This window comes from Leuresthes tenuis, unplaced genomic scaffold (assembly GCF_036924035.1).
Source record: "Leuresthes tenuis unplaced genomic scaffold, fLeuTen1.0.hap1 SCAF_3, whole genome shotgun sequence".
Lineage (NCBI taxonomy): Eukaryota > Metazoa > Chordata > Actinopteri > Atheriniformes > Atherinopsidae > Leuresthes > Leuresthes tenuis.
In genome coordinates, this window is record NW_027325357.1 from 28,575,615 (window position 1) to 28,589,895 (window position 14,281).

At 42.6% G+C, this 14,281-nt stretch overlaps 2 protein-coding genes across 2 annotated transcripts in view; one reads left to right on the plus strand and one right to left on the minus strand.

Annotated features, from left to right (window-relative positions):
- Positions 1–10,470, minus strand: part of slc41a1 (solute carrier family 41 member 1) — a 28,818-nt gene extending 18,348 nt beyond the window's left edge. Inside the window, exons 1-3 of the mRNA XM_072382898.1 lie at positions 10,095–10,470; positions 7,423–8,564; positions 153–260 (exon numbers count right to left, since the gene is read on the minus strand). Coding sequence (XP_072238999.1) covers positions 153–260; positions 7,423–7,905 — 591 coding nt within the window. The 5' untranslated portion in view covers positions 7,906–8,564; positions 10,095–10,470. The remainder of the gene's footprint in view (positions 1–152; positions 261–7,422; positions 8,565–10,094) is intronic.
- Positions 1–14,281, plus strand: part of LOC140303919 (EF-hand and coiled-coil domain-containing protein 1) — a 169,377-nt gene that overhangs the window by 27,632 nt on the left and 127,464 nt on the right. The window lies entirely within an intron of this gene.

The window sequence follows — 14,281 nt, forward strand, 5'->3', positions numbered from 1 at the left end:
AAACATTTATAGACAAATACTTTAAGAGAGAAGCCACTTTAGAGTCGAAAACAATTCTTGAAATACTTAAAATTTATAATCTGAGCTGGGTAAAACCTCCCCAACATGCAGACTGTGCTACACACTCAAATAAACACACACAAGTTTCTTACCGCTGTAGAAAGTCTGGAGGCCAGGGTCATCTCCAAGTTGCCTTTGAGCCCCAGCAGTGCAGGAACCAAGATGAACACCTCCGATACCTCCGTGAACACCGTCCAGTACTGCAATGACGACCGTGTAGTATCAATAACACGACATCAGCAAAGTAAAAACACTGCCACACTGAAATATGACTCACAGACAAACAGAACAGGGCAAAATGTATCTGGGTCTGTGTTTTTTATTACTGATTCAGTGGTGAAACAAGACATCCATGATGGAGCCGATAGCGTGTCTCTATGGTCTTTTAAAACTATACATACCGCCTCTCATTTACAAGAACAATATCAAAAGGACTTCATGCTCAAAATGATTTAGCACCATTTTCTCTCTTTGGTCAACTGTTTTTCTCTTGAGTTTCTTTTCTTTTTATAACCTTCCAGTTTCCTACAAAACCATCTAAAACGTAGGGAATGGCTACCTCATGCGTAAGTGTAATGATAAAGGTATAGGCCACTTCTCACTGACTGTAATGTTATTCTTTAGATTCTACAATAATAGAACAAATCATAAACGTTTAATATCCAAACCTGTAATGCATAGTATTTTAGAATTCACTTCACTTCAGCAGTTCCAAGGTGTGAAACAGGGTGTCCACTGATTGTTGTTTCCCCCATCTAATCCAAGAGGGATTAGGAAAGAGAACATTGTCCTCCTAGCATGCTAGCTATGTTGTTGTCTCACATGAAAATGAAAAAAAAAGCATGGATGAAGTAGATTGTTTATCTAGAAGTGAAGGTGACTTATATGAGTAAGAGATCTTAAAATACTTTTCTGTTGTTATTCTGTTATTTATCTATATATTTTTGTGAGGGTTTGTGAAGTGGGAATGGCTGACAGGAGCTAAGCTAACAGCTACTCAGGACAGGGTCACCAGAGGGGCCAATTTTTCTAAAATTTAAAGCAACACAAACTTTAAAAAGAAAATCTACTATTGTAGATTTATACACTGACTCTCACTTGTGGAAAGTCAGTGTCAGATATTGACCCTGCTAACATGTCATATTAACTGCTGCTGCAGCTCCTGCATCAAGTGCATGTTGACTTGATGGACCAACTCACAAACTAAATTTGACCAACATCAACACCATACCTGGTTGATGAATTACGTCAAATGGTATGGTACGGAAATGACAACAAGCCCATAATGTACCTTGATAATAACCAATTAATAAATGCTGGGCTGTGTAACAAACTTCACAGGCAACTTATTCAAAGCCTCCACCTCAGTGTTTCAGAACAATCATTGCAAAGAACAGCCATGTTAGTATAGTCTCAGCATAAAAGTGTAAAGTAAAATGTTTCCGAATGCATTACTCCTGCAACCAGACAAAGTGTGAGGCAAACTTAACCATCAGCGAGGCCAGCTAAATTTAAAAGACAACTTGAGAAAGGACAGCCTTTGAGAGGCACAAATCAAGTTTAGCACGTGTTAGAGAACGTGACTCAGCTACCTATCCAGTGGAAGGCCTTTAGTGAAATTTATAGCTGGTGTTACTGGGCCTGACCCTCGATAACCTTGTCCATGGCTGCTGGCCAGTCCTCTAGAGGTGGGTTCCAAGTGACTCTCTGGGCTTGTTAGTGTAGTGAAGTGCTGCCTCTATTAGGCTCCATGCGGGGATAGCAGGTTTGTGGTCTACTGCTGCCCAAAGGGAAGCTATTGCTGATGCTGAGGCCATCGATCTATCTCCAGTGAAAGTGCTTATCTTTGGAGCTGGTCCCGCACGCCTCTAGCACTTACAGTCCAGCCTGCTCTGAGCTGAATCAATATTCTGTAAGGCTGACACAAGGAGTAGAAGCAGGGGAGAAAATAGACGGGGGGAAGTAAATGGAGGACTAGCTGATACTGAAGAAAAGGAGAAATACTGCTGCCCTGTATTTTTCAAACAAACAACCCCTCCTTTGAATTTCTCTGCCCCCCCCCCCCCCCCCCCCCCAAATCCCAGATGTAGAGGACTGATAAGGAGTGTCATCCACACGCTATGTGTGGGTAAAACTCCCTCTGTCTGTCCCTTCAGCTGTCATCAGGCCAAGCAGAGCTCCTTTCCAACAGCCATCCCCTTGGCTTGGCTCACTGCCTTCTGCCAACCCAGCAGCCTTGTGAGCACCTCTGTGAGCACTCCTCTCCCCTTTAAAAGCCGCATGTTTTCAAGCTTTCTCCCTCACTCTACTTCTGTCTCACTCCCCTATCTCCCTCTTTGACTCCCCTGTGGTGATATATGTTGTTGTCTCCATGGAACACTGGCTCTGAGCCAAACAAGCCCTCCCTCCTCGTGGCCACCTCCTCCGTTCTAGGAACTCTACTGGACAGCCCCAGTACCTCTGTGTACAGACCTATAGGAGCTCTGGTATGCAAGCCCCACGAGGGTCCGGATGCCCAGTTGAGTAACATGGCCCCATTTTATTTGTGATCACTGTACTTTCTGTACTGAGTGCGAAGCTGAACCTGTTGGTGTGCAATGTCACAGAGTCACTGCGTCTCCAGCAGCGTCACAGAAACTACACCAACTGATGTCTGTACACTAAAGGTACCATCATGTCAGATTAATATATCTGAGGTTAAAAGCCATCATGACACATTAGACATGTTAGATGCAAAACATAAGGGTCAGGAATGAAAAAATTGCATGGGGGAGGGGACATAAGGAAAAGAGAGACTAAGAGGCTTTGAAATGCTTGAAATTTCAGACACAAGGTTGTCATAATAAGAACTGAAGCTTCCTGACATGTACACACAAAACAAATGGTCAAGCTTTAAACTATGTTCTAACAAAGCTGCAGTCCTGAGCATCCAAGGTGCAGATGAAGATGGGCTGAAGCTTGAACTGTCTGCAACATGGGAGTTTCAAAAGTTTACTGAGAATCCTTGACATAGTGAAAGATTAGCCAGGGCTAAAGACAACACGACAGCACTCTAACCTGCTAATCCTCTCAGTCTCTATCACTCATATCCTAAACAAGTATCAATCAAAGATATTGCTAGGTTTCAATAGGTTTCAAACTGACCTGTTGTTAATGATTGTCAGGTCATAACAACAAGGAGAGAAGGAGGAAACTGACCAAAAGGCACGTCCTATCCAAACCAAGCCGTCAATCGGTGCAGTGGGAAGTGAAAATGGTCAGATGTCAGGTTCCTAAAATGTGAATTACGATTTGGTAGAATTATCAAACCAAGTAATGGCAGAAATAAAATGAAACTGTATGCACTTCAGCACAAGCCGACTGAACTTTGTCATAAAGTCATAGTAAAAAGCCATCAAGATGATTTAGTCTGAGGGAATTAAACCCACGCTCTGGCTTCCCAGCGGTTCCTGTGTGAAAACCAGGGAAGTGGATGTGGTTGGACCAAAATTATTTCTGGTGGGTAGAAGTAAAAGGGGGTTGGATGGTGTTAAATCTTTGCCTCAATGAAAATTTCCTGTTTACTGGTGCTGAGTATTTTTAGATTGTTTTTGTCCCACTTTTTTCTTTATTTGGGTGTTTAGGTCTATGGACACCACAGCCCAGGACAGACTCTGAGGCAGACATACGGTACACACAAAGATGATAATGACAATATGCTGCACAAACAATGTTGTTTTTATTTTTTCCTTCGTTGTTGTTGGGTTTTTTTGGGACCTTTTTGGTTTGAGATTTTGTGCAGATTTCGGAAGCACAGGTGACAGTTTGCAGCTGCTCTGTGACTGAAAATCCCACATTTAGCCTTTGTTTCTGCAATTCCCAAGAAAACTAGCACTGGGTGACCTTTACAAACCACATGGGACCTTCAGTCCAACTGAGCTGGTCATCCTTAGAATTCTAAGTTGTGGCTCTGTCTGAGAGAAATGAACAGTTTTAGATCATTTTGCTGCCAAGCCACGAAACAGAACTATGCAGACGTCTCACCCCTCTATACCAGCCTGGGCAGTCCTTTGAGCCAATTTGTGTGGGAGTCTCTGCAGAACAGAAGTGAGCGCTTGTCAGTCAAAATGATCGTAGGTTGTGACTGGCTAGAATAACTCCTTGTTGATGATAGCTTCAGTGCACAGTAACTTATTTCTTACAGGAAAAAAAGACTGTGAAGAAGGAGGAGCTACTTTTCTTTTTTTGTATAATTTTTTTGTGGTGGTGGATAATGAGCATCAGTACTGTCACAAATTTGCATGAAGGCAAACTGTTGTAAATCCATTTTACCCAATAGGGACAGAGCCTGCTAGCATTTTAAGTAAGTTAATGCTAGCATAACACAACAGAAGCACAATGTGGGCAACTATTTCCAATTAAACTTTTTGAGCTAAAGTCAGCTAAAAAGTAAGTAGCTAATTTCTGCTAAATTAGAAAATGGGTTTACGTCTGTGTGCTTTACTCCAACCCTGTTTTACACATACACATTTTTCTGTTTCTGTCATTGAGACTGGGAAATGGGTCTTTAAAGGGGAACTCCGTTTTTTTAAAACCTAGACCTTATTTCTGGCATGAAATACTTTTATCTACTCACCGAGAACAGTTTGGCGAAAGTCGGCGTCTTTTGGAAGATATTTAGATACTCGCGATCGTGTATATCCATATATCGTGTATATCCATATAACTGGAAATAGTAGGGCATAGATAATACAGCCTCTAAATATCTAAATAAGGTATTATGTGTCTTTATTTCACCAATACTTTAAGACGAATGAATGAACGAACGCGTACTATTGCTCTGTTAGCATATAGGTGCTGTTATGTGGCTTCTTGCAGCTATAGGAGAGCTAATTGAGGGATTTCTACACAGGCACTCTACTGGGCCCACTTCATCCACACGCCCCCCTGGAGCACAGTTTATTTACTCCTTTCTCTGTGACAGTTGACTAACTTCACACAGAGTTTGCTACTGTGAGTTTTGTGCAACATGGCAGAATATTTATCAAATTTTCAACGTGAACGACGACTTTGAGTACGATGGACATCCTTACCGGAGTGAATGAGCTGTGCTGCAGCCATGTCGATGAAGTCATCCCAGTAGAGGTGTGTGTAGAATTCCCTCCGTTAGCTCTCCTATAGCTGCAAGTAGTCACATAACAGTAGCTATGTGCTAACAGAGCAATAGTTCGCGTTTGTTCATTCATCCGTCTTAAAGTATTGGTGAAATAAAGACAGATAATGCCTTATTTAGAGGCTGCATCGTCTATGCCACATTCACTCCGTTATATGGATCGTGAGTTATCTAAATATCTTCCGAAGGACGCCGACTTTCACCAAACTGTTCTCGGTGAGTAGATAAACGTATTTCATGCCAGAAATAAGGTCTAGGTTTAAAAATACCAGAGTTCCCCTTTAAGACTATGTGTTCACCTGTGGTCAATATTAAAACTGTGCTCTGCTTTAATAAAATCCTATTTCTTTTTAAAGCACTGCATTATCTGATAAAACGCCGGCTCACTGAAGTTAAAGAGTCTGTAGTGTGATTTTGAACGCATGTACATGTACAGCGATCACTAAGACAGAAAGTTAGAAGATGTAGAATGTCTACACTTCCTGTTGTTTGGCGAACACAGCATCTGTGAGCCTACCACTTCTAACTACTTCTAAACTACACACGGTAGCTACGTTTAGTACTAAAAGTCATTAGATTAGTCACTTGTTGCTTTTCTAAAAAAAAAAGAAAAAGTAAAGCAACGATCACATCAGCAACACATGTAAGCTTCAAGTCTAATTAGCTGATCGTGTGTAGTGATTTAAAAGGGCCTACTGATTAAAAAGTGCAAAAAGGCTCTGAGTGTGTGTGCTGTGGATGGCCAAAGGGACCTATGTCAAGAGGTCACATTTCAAATAATCTCATAGAAAGTGACACACAAGATAAGTCATACACATGTCAAAGTTGTAGTTTCTAAGCTCTGGCCAGCAAGGCAAAAATAAATAAACTTCTGTCACTCTGCCGTGTTCAAGTTCACTTTTAATGGAGGAAAAGATGTAGTTTGACCAAACCAATGAGGAGACGTGGGGGAAAGATAGTGAGACTGAGATAGAGTTAGAGAATTACCCTCCTGCAAGGACAGGGAGGATTAGCTGAGTTAGCATTTCACGGTGTCATGGAGGGGGTATTAGGCAGCGAGGAAACCCACTAAATGCTCAGCCTGGAACAATCGTCTCAGTGCAAGCACTTGTTGCAGGCTTGAGGGTGACAGAGCAGTAGAGAACAGTAAGGTATTTTCTGTGACTTTCTTCCCATTCTCAAATTGCAGAAGCACAGTGACTAAGTTGAAGCAGCATGAAAACCTTTTGACCTCAAATCTCTACATTCCTGGTGGAGTGAGGATACCTCACCACACAGTAATGGAGGCTCTGACAACACACTATATTTTGTTTTCAAGCTCAGCTGCAGTGTGCTGCCATTTCAGGTGCTCAAAGAAAGTAAGCTTATTCCCCTGCCTCTCCCCTCCTCACTGTGCTCAGTTTCTGAGGCTCCCCCGTGTTGGCATCAGTAGGCGTGTACACAATGTACTGGTCCTCTGGCAGGCTGACACCTCCAGTTTTGTCTGCATTACAAGCTAACTTTAAAGAAATGTAAAATGTCACAATCACTTTGCATTTTTTTTCATGACTGGATGTTCTTAGAGCAAAAACAACAAATACAGTGAGTGAACAGGGAAAGAACGAAAAAGGTTGAGTTATAGTCAAGCTCCTCTCTGGCTACACACGACACTACAACAAACACCTTCCAAGTATGTCAGATTTCAAGTGGAAGAGTGTGACGGGTAATTAGGAGACACACTGTGTACCAGTATGCAGCCCTGGGGACAGGCAGGCATGCCGTAAAGTAGGAAAAGGTTACATAAATAACTCCATCACGTGAAACAACTGCCCTGTCCACATATTTACGAAAGTATTAGATAAGCCAGCAGCACAGTGACTGACACATGCCACGGGGAGCAAGTCTTGCTCAGCCGGTTCATTCATATGTTCCAGGAACAACCCCTTCACATGGCATGACTCAGTGCATGTGGGCTGCTCAGAAACACGGTGGTGTTTTCGAATATTTCAAATGTTGTTTTCCATTCGTAATTGGGCTGTAAGAATAGGCTACCAGCTTCCAAAGTCCCCCAAAACCTTTCATTTTCCACCCACGTTGCTTGGGTTTGTTCAAGAACTGATTCTTATGAGGTGTTCATTTGCAGCTACTCAAATGAGATTATGCTGCGCATAATAATTACATATATATGTTGTGTGCTTATACTCTGTAAGCAGTACATTAGGTTTTCTCACCTGGACGATATCTAGCACCATTCCTGCTGCCACTGTCCCAAACCCGGCCAGCAGGAAGGGGAACACCACCTGCAGGCCGATGGAGAAGGAGGTCTCCTTGAGGGGTGCCGATGGTTCTGGGCTCTGATCGGTGCTGGTGTCGTCGCTCTCATTGCTCTGGCTTGCATTCTCCAGGAGAGCATCCTCCTCCCGCTGACCTTTGGCATTGGCCCGACAGTCCATGGCCACCACAATCTCTGACCTCTCCTCATCCTCCCCAGTCTCACCGGCCCTCTCTGTGAAAGATGTGACCTCGGTGAGCTCGAACTCGCCTCCGGTCCCTGGGCTCACCTCTTCAGGGCTTTTGGTGAGGATCACCGGGTGGACGGAGCAGTTGGAATTAAGGAAGGCTGGGGTCAGGGGGGCTCCCTCCTTCACCTCAATGGCCCCAGAGGACATATCTATGTCGGGGAGTTTGTCTTGTTCTTTCGACCAAAGTACCATGCGGAAGCCTTGGAAGGACGGTGGACTTGACAAGAAAAAGTCAAGATTGTCTTGGCCCTAACAGTTATGGGGAAATCAGAATAGAACTAGCCGCCTGATCTGGTTTTGAGCCTGATCTGGTTTTGAACCTGATCAGTCTGATTGATTTATCCCATTAAAGAGGCTCACAGGGAGTGGGAGTTGTTATTAAAGACAAGGAGAAAACTGCTCTGTAGGAAAAAAGTTGCAGTGAGGCACATGCAGCTGTGTGTCTGCAGAGTCCGTGTTCCTGTCGGTGCTTTGGGAGTAGAACCAGTATGTTCTCCATTCACTGCAAGATGCTACGGGTGGGCCGGCAAAAAAAAGGCATAGTGATTCAAAACAGGAGAGAGAGAAAAACAACAGGGACTCACCACAGAAATCCCCTCCAGTCTACTGTAAACAGCTCTTTAAAGTCCAGTACAAGCTGAAGAAACACTGAAGTAGCCAGACTGCAGCACAGACTGGTCAGTCCACTGGGTGTGTGAGACTGGTCAGTGCACCGGGCTGGGACTGTCTCACCTTACACCACGTGGCAGCTGGGAAGTTTTTAAAGAAGATATTTAAAGATCTGCTGAATGAGGATTGAATTACCTGCAGAACCTCTCCAAGAACCTCTCCAAACCAGCGTCAGCAGTCACCTGGAAAAGGAGCACATGCACTGATTAAAAGCAAGACATTGTCCAGTCCAGTCCTGTTTTAGTTTTATTTTCCAAATATCACAAACCAGTTGGCCAATTCCATTTCCTTAACAATGCGACTTTGTCATTCATAAATAAAAAGAAATCAGTTGATAGAAATGCAGACAAAATAGGCTAAAGTAATGTTGGCCTCAGCTATAAATGTAATTAAAACATCGATATCTTTCCACCTGTCATGGATATCCAATGGTCTACATTCTAAACATGAGGCTTTAAAATAAATCTTCAGAAAGTCAGAAACTCACTCTGAAGTACTTTGAATAACACTGTTGTAGCTTTCAAGGCAGCTCCTCATTCTCCTCTGACATTAAGGTAATGCTCAGGAAAGACTCAATGATGACTTCAAAAACGATTTCATCCAGCGCCACATTTCCTCAAGGCAGCTAAAAATACTCTGCCATTAACAGAGGAGCTGCTTACATCCTCTGGAAGAGGTGTCCCAACAGTATCAGCACCATGGCCTGCAAAATATCCTATTCCTGTGGAACCTTCAGCATAAAAACACCCCCCCACTTTTTCCTGAGCATGGCCCTCACTCAGCATGATAAAACTTTCTAAAATACACAGGAAAAAAGCATAGAAAGGATTTATTAGCCCTTATTATGTAAATAACTTCTTTAGAAATCTATTTTCAGCCAGTTGCCAAGTTTAGCCAATGTGTACTGTGTGTTCATTTGAAATTACTTTAAGTTCCTGAAACCCTCACCATTAACTTAGGCCTAAAAGCCCTGCCATAATCAAACTCTATAGTGCATTAAACTTTCCTTTTCTTGTTTCTATTCCCTGTGTTTTGAGATAAAAACTCTTTTCTCCTTCCAACTCAATTGGGTGATGAAGAGATCAATAAACCGAGGACCTATTGAAAATAATGGCGAGTGCAGGTGATCTCTACTGTTAAATCTGCTGCGAACAGAATCAAGCATTAACCCACAAAAGTGAAAAAATAAATGGCAGCTTTAATCATGAAGGCCAATTTCCAACCCTTCACTACTCTCTCTGACTTTACACAGCTCTCATCCGGCTGCATGTTGCGACATCCGCGCACACACTTTGGCTTTCCCCGCTGAAACAATCCTCTGCTTAGTAGTCAGGACCAATAGTACCCGAACCCAACATGGCAAAGGCGTAAATTAGTGCTCCCCTGGTCAAGGCTGAATAGACGATCCCTCCTATTCTACTCTGCTGCTCATTTATATAAGGGCAGAAGGGCTTTCTATTGCAACGCCGGGCTGGAGCGTCCCTGCACCGTCACCAACGGTACTTACTGTAACTCAGATAAATTAGATAAAAATGTACCACAACTCTTCTTTAACATCACCGACTCACATAAAGGTCGATGCAGGTGTTTTTCTGTCAGAGGGGCCAAATGGCACCTCCTGTCAGATCACAGGCATCAATCTGTCGCTTATTCTCTTAAATAAAATAGCTCAAGTAAATAATAATAACAAAAAAGCGCCTTGTGGTGGTTACCTTATAGTGCCAGCGGTCCGGAGAAGAAGAAGGGAAGCAAGTGATGAGCAGTATGCGCGCAAGGTCTCCGTGTCGCTGGCTGAAAGTCGCTATCTACCACTTCTTAGTTTGGTAATGCGCTCAGGCTGAGGCGTGGACGCCGGTGCGGTGCGCACGCCTTATGTACGGAACCGGCTCTGCACGGCTGCCTTAATGGTTAATGTTGGCTAATGGTTAAACCCTCCCTCCCGCGAGGTTAAGGTTGCGTCCCAGTCTCTCCCGACCCCCGTCACATTTCACCCCGTCCAGTGGCCCCCGCCGCCCGGCTGGATGCGCATCTATAATACACCCGTCCGGTGCAGGGGGCCAGGAAGCCACAAGGCGGGCCCCTCCCCTCCACGCTCGGAGCTGGCGATACAGAAACAAGCACCTCCGGGCTCCCTCCTTCTCTCGCGTATCCGTCGAGCAGAAGCACGTCCCCTCGGCCCCCACGTGTGTGGAAACTGTGCGGTGCCAGTCTCCTACACAAGCCGAGTAATTTACAACCAGCGGCCCAGAGAGAAGTTTGAATTTAACAACAGGGCTAGATTCCTGAATGAGTGGGTGCACACGCATGTCGGTACAGTCTAACTGAGCTGCGGCGGATTCTAGTCACTAATCCACAAACACGGAGAATAAATACGTCCCGGCTGAGTGAAAGTCTTAAACAACAGCTGTGTGACACGAAGCAGGGATAAGAATAGGATTTTATATTTGTAAAAAACAACAATGATCAAAATCCAAATGCTGAAAGATAAATGCACGTGATTCTGTGGGGACTTTTATTCAGTGAGTTGTTCCACTAACTGTATGTTTCTTGTTTCTTGTAAGCTCGCAACGTGCATCTGAATCTAAATCATCACCACTGATTAAGAACAGCATGTTAGGCTTCAGCCAGGTTGAGCTTTTTGAGCAGAGAAAAACCCTCTGAAGCCCTAAATGAAGTTTACGCAATTATCTGAAGCCATGCACACCATTCTGGCCATTTTCGGTGGAAAAGGTCCCTAATTCAAGGCGTGAACCACTTGTTAAAAAAACAACAACATTCTAAATAGTATCTTTTGACCCGTTGTTACTCGCAGCCTGTCACAAAGGTCCATAATTTGTTCCCATTTCTGTAGTTGCATCTACAAAAAAGCTTAAGATAACAAAGTGATTCCCCCAAAAATTGGCATATTTCAGCATGGTGAGCAGTGTGTCCAGGTCAAATGGAGGTCAAAGGGTGAAGTGTCAGGGATGGATGTCCTTGAGAAACACAAAAAATCCAGCAAAGACCTTACACAGGACCTGAGAGATGTAGCTGGACCTTCAGTTGATCCATCTACTGTTCACTGAAACCGCATCAGAAATGGTCTCCATGGAAGGGTGACTGTCTTCAAGAGGCCTGGACATACATGCAATACGTACAATAATGAGGGGTGGCTCAAGAGAACAACTCTTTATTCAGCATTAAGACTGCAGGCAGACAGAGACTGCAGACAGACAGAGACTGCAGACAGACAGATGCTGTTGGTTGTGACTTCCTGTCCATGCAGTCTGCTGAGAGAGTTCACCAGTGTAATCTGCCAATGCTGCATGTGCACTCATCAGCTAAACTATTGCAACACCTTCCTCTCTGCTACACTGCAACTTTCTACATTTGTCAGCTGATTTAAGTTTTATTGTATTATCTATCTATAACAATAGTACATCTTTAATAATCCCCAAAGGGAAATTATCATTATCATTTAAGTATTATTGAACTCAATAGACAGGAATCTTTCATCGATGAAACTTTAGTAATTTTATCACCGTCTGAATTATAACTCACATTTCAAACAACTATCATAAAGTTAACTGTTCTCACATACTACAAATGTATTAGTTTGAAGTCATTTTGAATATCCAAGGAGGCCATTGTTTACATAAGTAAATTAGTATTATCTGAAAATTTCCAATCCTCACTGGCTCTGAGTCCAGGTTCACTCAGAGGAGGTGAGAGTCTGTCAGATGGAGTTTGGGATGTCCTCATCATGCAGCTAATCTGAAAAGTTCACATAAACCGTTCAGGAGTTCAGGTGCAGCACTTGATTAATCTTGTTCGCCAGAAATAAACAGTTTGCCAGATGGATTGAGACTGATGGGAGAGTAGATTAGAATACTGGTTGTCTTATCTTAACGAGTACTCCAGCTCTCTTCAGCTATCATTGCTTGTCAGTTCTACTGTGAAAGGCTGCTCTTCTAACGAGAAGCAAAGTAAAAATGTAATTCTGTTATATGTAGAGAAAAGTTTGAACAGCAGGGTTAACAAAGACATTTATTGAAAAAATTAAATCAATAAGGATGATACTAAAAATAATAAATAATAGCAACTTTTTCTGTGGTGAGTGTGTGAAATCACTACCAAATCAAAAGGCCCTGGTCTGAAAATCTGTCATTTAGTGACCCATTAGGATCTGCAGGTCAGAATACTTACTCATATTTCTCATACTCATACTTCAAGATTGGACTACTGTAATTCCTAATTATTGGGCTGTCCCACATATTCTCTGAAAAGCCTACAGCTGATCCAACATGCTGCAGACAGAATTCTGATGAGAACTAACAGGAGAGATCATGTTTCTCCAGTTTTATTTTCTCTTCATTTGCTCCCGGTTAAATTCAGAATAGAATTTAAGATTCTTCTCCTCACATTGAAAGCTCTTAATGACCGAGCTCCATCATATCTTAAAGATCTCATTGCAAGATATTTTCCAAACAGAGCACTTCGCTCCCAAACTGCAGGTTTACTTTTGGTTTCCAGAGTTTCTAAAAGTAGAATGGGAGGTAGAGCCTTCAGTTATCAGGCCCCTCTCTTGTGGAATAAGCTGCCAGTAAATGTCCGGGAAGCAGACACCCTTTCCACTTTTAAGATTAGGCTTAAAACTTTCCTTTTTGATAAAGCTTATAGTTAGGGATGGCTCAGGTAATCCTGAAACATCCCATAGTTAAGCTGCTATAGGCTTAGACTGCTGGGGGAGCTCATCTGTCACATCTTTCCTCACTTTGCTTTCTTACTCCCCCTGTTTAATTTCTCAAATGATATTGTGTACATGTGACATTATTGTGGTCACATGTAATGTCACATTGTGGTCATTGTGGTAACTTGTGTTTCCCTGTTTCAACAGGTATACTTTGAATGGTGTTTGCTGTCCCCTCTTTTCTGTCTTCTCAAACTCCAGCTGGTCGAGTTGGATGGCCACCCTTCCTGAGTCTGGTTCTGCCAGAGGTTTCTTCCTGTTAAAAGGAGTCGTTCCTTTCCACAGTCGACTCAGGCATTCTCAGGACGGGAGATTGGACTGAAGACAAGTTTCGGTGCAATCTGTTGGTTTCCTTAGCTAGGATATTTTTTTTTTAATTGGCTCTATATGAATTAATTGGATTATTTTAAAATTAATTAATTGGATTTCATTGGCTTATGATTACAATGAATTGAATTCCAATTGGCTTGAATTGGGCTATATTATTTAAGCGACTTGAGATGACAATTGTAATTTCAGAAAGATATTAACTAATGATGCTCGACCAGTACTTTGTCTTCTGTTTTGTACCCTGTCCTGGATACCTGTCTTTTAAGTGGAGTTCTTGAATTTTTTGTTTCCTGACGGAAGTTGGAAAATTTGGATTTCTCATTTGCCAATAAATGTATTCTACGACAAAAATAAACTTGTTAGAAATGGTGTAGAGTTCCCAATAATTTTAGCCTCTGAAAACTTAACCACAGAGGAAGTGGCCGACAGTGACATCCAGGTTTTATAGAGCTGAGATGCAATGAAGGAATTACTTTTTTAATCTTTAATTAATTTAGATTTTGGTGGCTCTCGTAGCCTCTTTTTCTAGTTGAAAGAGAAGAAAGACTTGCAGCTAATGTTCACAAGCTGGGACTCAAACCTGGACCATCTGCGAAAGGACTTCTAACCTTCTCACATTAGATGCCTGCTTAGCTACTGAAGTTGAGCATCACATTTTCTTGTATATTTTCTTGTGACTGGTGTATATTAACTTGCCAATTCTGATTAGTTTTTAACATGCAAGACCAGTTTAGCATACGACTCATTAAATTGTGCTAACCGGAGGAATCAGACGGCAGACTGCAGACGAGGGAAATGTAAGGACATATTTGTCTATCAGTTTTCTGTGTGTTACTGAGA